Consider the following 8,002-nt stretch of genomic DNA (forward strand, 5'->3'; position numbering starts at 1 on the left):
TTCAAACTACCTCAGAGATTGTGTGGTGAGATTGAACAACTTTTTTCTAAATTCTGGTGGTCTCAATACAGAAATGAAGATGGGATGCACTGGTGGAAATGGAGTAGGATGGGGCAGAATAAGAAGGGAGGTGGATTGGGTTTCAGGCAACTAGAAGACTTTAATTTGGCTATGTTAGCTAAGCAAGGCTGGAGAATGTTGATGGATCATTCTTCTCTTGTTGCCAGAATTTTTAAAGACAAATACTTCAAGAATGTCCCTTTACTTGAAGCTACTTTGGGCAAATCTCCTTCATTTATTTGGAGAAGTGTATGGTCGGCTTTAGGGGTGATCAGAAGAGGAATGAGGATGAGAGTTGGAAATGGAAATAATATCAGAATTTGGGGCCATAAATGGTTGCCAAAACCTATCACTGGTTGTGTACAATCTCATATTAAAATTTTACAAGCTGAGGATCGAGTTTGTGAGTTGATTGATAGAACTAGCAGGGAATGGAAGGTGGATTTAGTAAGGCAAATTTTTGACAAAGATGAAGCTGATCTGATTTTATCTTTACCAATCAGTCTAGTGGAAACAGATGATAGATTAACTTGGGGGTACTCAAAAGATGGTAAATTCTCGGTTAGAAGTGCTTATCATATGGTGCAACAAGATAGAAGACAAAAGGGTGGAGAGAGCTCAGATTCAGGAAAAGAAGAGAGAACATGGACACAGATATGGAAGTTGGGAGTCCCAAATGCTGTTAAGCTTTTCTTGTGGAGAGTTGCCAACAATATTCTGCCTACTATGATAAATCTAAGGCAAAGGAGGGTAGTGGAGAAGGCAAAATGTCCTATGTGTTTGGAAAATGAGGAATCTGAAATGCATGTTGTGTGGTGGTGTCCTGCGGCCTCTGATGTGTGGGCTGAGTGGGGCAGTCCTGTACAGAAATGGAGGGTGGGTATTATAAATTTTTTACAGCTCTGGGAGGAAATGTATAGTAAACTCTCTACAGAGAATATAGAAAAAATGACCATGATCATGAGAAACATATGGCATAGAAGAAATAAGTATGTGTTTGAGAAAAAATTCTTGACTCCTGCTAGTGTTGTACAGATTGTATTATCAGGTTATGAAGATTATAAGCTAGCTCGAGAGTGTTTAAGGGGGGAGATAGATAAAAAAGCTACCAAGCAAACAATGAAGGAAGGTAATGGGTGGAGAAAGCCGAAGGATTCAATGCTAAAAGCTAATTTTGATGCTGCTACTTGTGAGTCTTCTAGAAGATTGGGGATTGGGGTGGTAATCAGAGATGGTGAGGGTGAAGTTTATGCCACAAAATGTGCTGCAAAAGTGTTCAATGGCTGTGTGTTTGTTGCAGAATGTTTTGCATTGTGGGAAGCAATAGTTTTATGTGAAGATTTGGAGTTAGGGAATGTCCAGTTTGAAGGGGATGCAAAGGGAGTTATTGATGCAGTAAGAAGGGGGGATAGGGATGACTCTAGTGCAGGACATCTGGTGGAGGCTTTGCAGTAGAAAATAAATTCTTTTTTCAAATGGAATGTGAGCTTTATTCGAAGAGAGAGCAATGAAGTTGCTCATCAATTAGCTAAGATGGCATTGAACTATGAAGAGGATAAATATTGGGTTGAGGAGGCCCTGAGGCAATTGTTAATCAAGTTGTTATAGATAAAATGTTTGATGTGACCGAAACTGTTTGAATATCAATACAATGAGATTTTATTCAAAAAATAATAATAATAATTAAATAAAAAAGTTAAAAATTAAAAATTAAAAAATATTTTATATTAGAGTGATATTTGAGAAAAATATATCTTAAAATATTTAAAAATAATTATGTTGGCAAACGGATCATCATAATTATCTTGTGAAAAAAAAGATGGCTCAAATAAAAATAATTAGATAACGTGGAGAGCACGGAAACATCCCCACAAAGATGGAGTTCAACCGGAATTGTTCCACCATGATTCAAAAGATGCATCATTTGTGTTTTTTCTACTCGATCGCCATGTTCCACCAGTACTATTTGCGTAAGATCGAGGAAGGCCACTATAAACTGTATAACTTTTTTCTAAAAATTTATGATTTTTAACATCTTTTTTTAAAAAAATTTAATAAATATAGACTTTTATTTAAAGATAATTATGTTTTTCAACATGAACTTTTCTTGAAAAATATTTCATATAATATAGGCTTTTATTAAAATATAATAATAGTAAAAAATCGATGCAATCCAATGTCATGAGTTTTTTGAAACCCAAATTTACCTGGGTACCGGCTCGAGTCATGATTCGAGTTAATCCGATCCAGCCCTAGTTTAGAACTTGGTTTTTGGGCCGGGTATATTTGGATATTGAGTTTGGAATTCGAGTGAACAGTCCTAGACTCCACTATAAAAAAAATGTAAAAAATATATTTTTTTTATAGGCCCACATTTTTATAAAAAAGTTTTGCAAAATTTATATATTTAGAACTTGTCCTAGAGTTATTTGTAAATTAGTGGGAAAAGAATTCAGATCGTTTACGTTTGCATGCAGTAGAATATTGTGCTTTGACGTACCCTACCTATAATTTTGTATTAGTGCATGTGAAAGATCAGATCAAACCATAAGGAAATATATCTTTGACAGCAGGATGCATACACACATCTGTATACATTCCGATGCATACACATCTGTATATATCTCCTTCCAAATAAAAAATCTGTATATATCTGTGTGTGTATATATACACACCACCAGAATTCTTGGAAACACCAAAACAGAGTAATAGTCACCCTGCAAATTTCCAAGCAATATTTGCCCTCAAATCACGCACCAAGACATCTACGAGACAAAGGATGATAATATCCCATAATATACTTTACATGCTTTACATGCTCTTTATTAGGAAAGACCAGTCGTGCATGCTCTGTTTTGGAGTCGCTAGAATTCTGGTTGTCCAAATATATATATATATATATATATATACACGAATAATGCTATACATCATATTATCATTTCACTTACATTTCATTATAAATAACGTGATGCATTTATCATTATTTGATTATAAAGAAATATGTAATAAATGATCAATTAATAGTAATAAATATGTCTTATCTTATTTAGTAGGATAAAAATATGATAGTATAATAGTGTATAGAATTATATATATATATAATATAAATATTTATATATATATATATATATATAATTGTTGGGGTTGGGGAAGGGCTTTCATGCTCGCATCTCTTTGTGTCTCCAAGAATGGAGGTTCTCTGCTTCACTTCTTCACCTGGTGTTCCTTTATCTCGCAGCAAACCCCACCACTCTCCCTTCCCACCCATGATCAGAACCTTAACCCTAAACAAATACCACAAAACCCGACCCTCCAGTGTTGTTACTACAACGTTGACAAACCCTGCGCTGCAGAACTCCCACAAGTCCTTAAGGCTTGCTCCTCTAATTGATACTACGCGACCTGAGACCTCAGATCATATGCCGCCCCAGTTGATGAAAGTCTCGGCTGAGTCTTTAGTGTATGAGAGTGGCTTTCTCGGTGTTGCGCTTGAAAAGTTGACGGCGGCCGCCGGAGATGGTGGGGATGGGTTCCAGCATGCCATCGGTTACTTGCCCAGGATATTGTCGTCTAAGGTTTATGATATTGCGATCGAGACACCAATGGAGTATGCTTCAAAGCTCTCTGAGAGGCTTGGTGTCCATATTTGGCTCAAGAGAGAGGATCTTCAACCTGGAGTATGTTCTCAGAAACAGATTCTCAAAAGCTTCTCATAGACCTGTTGGCCCATTTGGTCATAAACTGACTAAAAAACTCAATAGCAAATCTTCCCAATTACTCGGAGAACCGAGAAAACCTTCTTTATATCTTTTTTCGTTTGTGGGTCTTCTTTTTTAATGTTTCGAAAGAAAATATATGCAAAACTGGCTGGCTAGCAACTATGATTCACACTTTACGAGGTGTGCTAGCTTTACAAAGAGATTTACAGAGCAAAGTTCCTAACTAATACAAATGAAACCAGTTCTAGAAATTTCAACCATCAGGATTCATTTATCGGGAAGTGCCTTTCGAAATTGCCCTTAATTCGTTTTTTTGTTCTTCCACATTTTCAGAACAGAAAAGGCTTTATGCACTGACACTAGAAAACACCGCTAATGTCTTCAAAGTTTCACACTGCTAGGTATTCTCCTTCAAGCTGAGGGGAGCTTACAACATGATGGCCAAGCTTTCAAGGGAACAGTTGGATAGGGGAGTCATTTGTTCATCTGCAGGGAACCATGCCCAAGGTGTTGCGTTATCTGCACAAAAGTTGGGTTGTGATGCTGTAGTTGCGATGCCCGTTACAACTTATGAAATTAAAGTTGATGGCTTTTTCCCCTTCTGAACAAAAGGTTTTGTTTTGTTTTTTCTTCTTCTATTTTTGTCTCTTTTTTTTTTTTTTTTAATAATTTTTCATAATCTCAATTTCTTTTGGTATTACACATGTTTAGCTGAAGACGGTGGAGAGGTTAGGTGCTAAAGCTGTACTTGTTGGCGACTGCTATGCTGACGCACAACAATATGCAAAACAGCGGGCCAAAGAAGAAGGCCGAACATTTGTACCTGGTTTTGATCACCCGGATGTCATAGCGGGGCAGGGGACTGTAGGAATGGAGATCGTGCGTCAAATGCCGACTCCATTACATGCAATCTTTGTGCCTGTTGGAGGTGGTGGACTGATAGCTGGAATTGCTGCCTATGTGAAGACAGTTGCCCTGAGGTATGTGACTTGATTTCCTTGAGATTCAAAAAAGCAATGTATTTGGGCTAGTACTTCAATGGAATGCCTGAGAAATTTAGAAAGTGAAAATATAACATACTTCTCGGGTTCAAGCACCAAAGTCAAACTCTGAGTTCATGAGATTTGGGCACTTTGTCCTCATGTAACACTATCAAATAAGAAATGTCGCTTGTGGAAAACTTTGTGTAATCTAACCTATCAATGCATTGATATCAAAAGGATGAAAAAATATGTTATTCCTGGATTTTGGCTTGTAGACTGCTCAAAGTTTTCTGCTATGCCATAAGAATTTGGGGTGATGCATGACAAGCTTTTTATTCTGTTTATGTACTGACATCATATATGATAACTCACTAGTATTACTCCAGTACAACAAATTGGGTGAAATAAATTTGATGATTCACTTATCTGTTAAGTACATTCCTCTTTTCCAAAGCTAGTCCTCAGAGTTTCCAAACAGATAGCTGTCTTCTAGTGACCTGTTTTCTGCTTCAAATCTTATTTTCTCAAAGATTCTATTTTTTAGATATCATTTGTTATTTGTTAGATGTACTATTCAAGGCCTAGATTCTTGGTTTATTTATTTATTTTTTTCAAATGCTTCAGTTCCAGTCTCCTTAGTGATCAGGGATGCTGAGTTACTGGCTTATCGAACAAATCCTGCTCTAGTAAAGTCATGGATTCTTGGAATTCATTGTTGTATTAATCCAATTTTTGTCCCACTTACCATGTGATACTTTTCCTCCCATTTATTTTGGCCGGTGCATGGATCTTCTATTTACATGTGAGTAAGACCCTATATAATAATCGCTATCAGCAACATCTTACATGTAGGTCAAGATTATTGGGGTGGAGCCATATGATGCAAATTCAATGGCACTATCACTTTTTCATGGGCAGAGAATTATGCTTGATAATATAGGAAGATTTGCAGATGGAGTTGCTATGGAAGTGGTTGGGGAAGAAACTTTCAAGTTGTGCAGAGAACTGATGGATGGAGTAGTACTTGTAAACCAGGATGCTATCTGTGCTTCAATAAAGGTGCCTCTCTCTTCCTACTCTTACATCACATGCTTTGCATGACAATTTTCCTTTGATTTTACAGTGTATTTAGTTTCTGTTGTTTCCATTTTAATAATAATGAGAGAACATAAATTTCCTGATAACATGCTACTGAGGGCCACTGTTACCTGATATCTAAACCTGATTCAAGGTTTCAAAAAACAGTTGAACATTCAATACTTGCCTGATACATGATGGACCCAAAAACATTTTTGTTGAGCTAAGCTTTCAAGTGAGCCGTGTGAATGTGATTTGCTTTTGGAACAATGTCTGTTAAAGGGTTAATACTACCTGATATGACTCATACATTGGCCAGAAAAGACAAAGAATGTTAGTAATTCTATTGAGAAAATGGAAAGGAAAAACTGAACCTTTTAGCTAGTGTGGGGTGTGCCTACAACATATCACACTTCAACTTTTGGCATTTGACCTCCTTATTCATACAAGCATGGAGTCAATTTCTTGATTTCCATCCCTGCCACCAACCCCCCTTCCCCTGAAAAAAAGAAAGAAAGAAAGAAAAGATAAGACTTATTCAGCTTGCTAAATTTTTGGAGATATTACAGCAAACGGCATTATATAATTTTGCAGACCAAAAATTATCATGGGAAATTTTGCTGCAGGACATGTTTGAGGAAAAAAGAAGCATACTTGAACCAGCAGGAGCCCTTGCCCTTCCTGGTGCAGAAGCATATTGCAATTATTATGGTCTGAAGGGTGAAAATGTTGTAGCAATAACCAGTGGAGCAAACATGACCTTTGATAGACTAAGCTTGGTATCCCAACACGCTGATGTTGGTAGGCGGCAAGTGTCTGTCCCTGCTTCATATGTTCCAGAGAAGTGGGGAAAGTTCAAACAGTTCTGTGAACCGGTATGCAGACAAAAAAAGTTTTGTGTGATCTAGAAGCCAATTATACTATTATCTTTTAGTTCCATGGGATATAAGATCATCAGTTTGTTTGTCTGTTTTTACAATCACCCTCAAGCAAATATTAAATAAGATGCAATTATTGGTCTGTAATATTTAAGTGATCTTGTTCAGCAAGCTGTAAACTAAATAACAGGAACCAAGATTGCAACACAAACCTCTTTAGGCAAAATAAAAGTTGAAAGCAGGAGGACAGAACTTTTTGTTCCACATTTCAACTTAGTTTGTTTGTCATCTTTACTGGCAGTGTCAGATTCCTGAGTCCTCCAATTTGTTGTCTATCTACTCTGGGAGTGGGAATCTCATTTGGTTGCAGTTCACACAAGTACAGACCTGATTAAAATTGTAATGTCTCTAAGAATTGAGGTTCATGGTTTGGGGGTTTGTTTACTTAGCCAGATATTTTATTGATTGAACTAATGATAATAGCCTCTTGATTCTTATCTTGTTTTGCTCTACTCTTAGTTTCGTTGTCAAGATCGAACTCTTATTAGATTCCATAGCCTCTATTTTATTTTATTTTCCCATAGAAAAAATACCACCCCTTTTTCATTTCGTAGGTTAGAGTTCTGAACCACCCTTTTTCGAATTTTCAGGCGAGTGATGGATCAAGCATTGAAAATGAGATTCTCTGTCGGTTTGTCATCCCCGAGAGGCCAGGTGCTCTAATGAAATTACTGGATGCCTTTGGTGGCCGTTGGAATATCAGCATGTTGAATTACCAAAGACAGGTTGTGCTCAACATTCCTTTAGCTCATTGGCTTCTCAATTATGTAAAAGCTCACTTTTATTTCAATAATTTTCTCCAAAATGATTTGTTTTCACTCGAATGTTGTTTCTCACTAAAATTTACTTCTAAGAAGAGCATAAAGGGTATATTGTGTCTGACCTCCTTACAGGGCCAGAATGGTGGAGATGTGTTGGTTGGTCTCAAAGTTTTAAGCTCTGAGATGGATGAATTCAAAGCTTTGGCTAACAGTCTAGGATCTGATTATGCATTTGAAATAAGCAATGAAACTTTACCGCTACTGTTACATCAGTAGATATTGGACATTTACTTGAAAGGGTGCTACTGCATGTTTCATGAAGAAATCAATCTGAGCTGTTATACAAAGAGAAATTAGGAACCAAGGAATGTCATTACTATTATAAAAAATCTGTCACAAAAATTAGACAGTGTAGTCGTTATTTTCGTAATATGATGAAAATTTACCATGAAGCTTAAGATTAA

At 36.7% G+C, this 8,002-nt stretch overlaps 1 protein-coding gene across 1 annotated transcript; it reads left to right on the forward strand.

Moving 5' to 3' along the window:
• Positions 1-3,213: 3,213 nt before the first annotated feature.
• On the forward strand, positions 3,214-8,002 carry LOC122293448 (threonine dehydratase 1 biosynthetic, chloroplastic-like). The gene is made up of 6 exons (XM_043102029.1): positions 3,214-3,737; positions 4,181-4,360; positions 4,491-4,763; positions 5,615-5,821; positions 6,466-6,714; positions 7,368-8,002. Exons 1-6 carry the CDS (start codon positions 3,249-3,251, stop codon positions 7,812-7,814), a joined length of 1,845 nt encoding a protein of 614 aa, XP_042957963.1. The 5' UTR covers positions 3,214-3,248; the 3' UTR covers positions 7,815-8,002.

This window comes from Carya illinoinensis, chromosome 14, assembly GCF_018687715.1.
Source record: "Carya illinoinensis cultivar Pawnee chromosome 14, C.illinoinensisPawnee_v1, whole genome shotgun sequence".
NCBI classification, from domain to species: domain Eukaryota; kingdom Viridiplantae; phylum Streptophyta; class Magnoliopsida; order Fagales; family Juglandaceae; genus Carya; species Carya illinoinensis.

Excerpts from the sequence above, each read along its gene's own strand:
- LOC122293448 (XM_043102029.1), top strand. The coding sequence starts at position 3,249 with ATGGAGGTTCTCTGCTTCACTTCTTCACCTGGTGTTCCTTTATCTCGC. Across the intron at positions 4,764-5,614 it reads AGACAGTTGCCCTGAGGTAT|GTCAAGATTATTGGGGTGGA; the intron begins GTGACTTGATTT and ends TCTTACATGTAG. Across the intron at positions 5,822-6,465 it reads CTATCTGTGCTTCAATAAAG|GACATGTTTGAGGAAAAAAG; the intron begins GTGCCTCTCTCT and ends ATTTTGCTGCAG.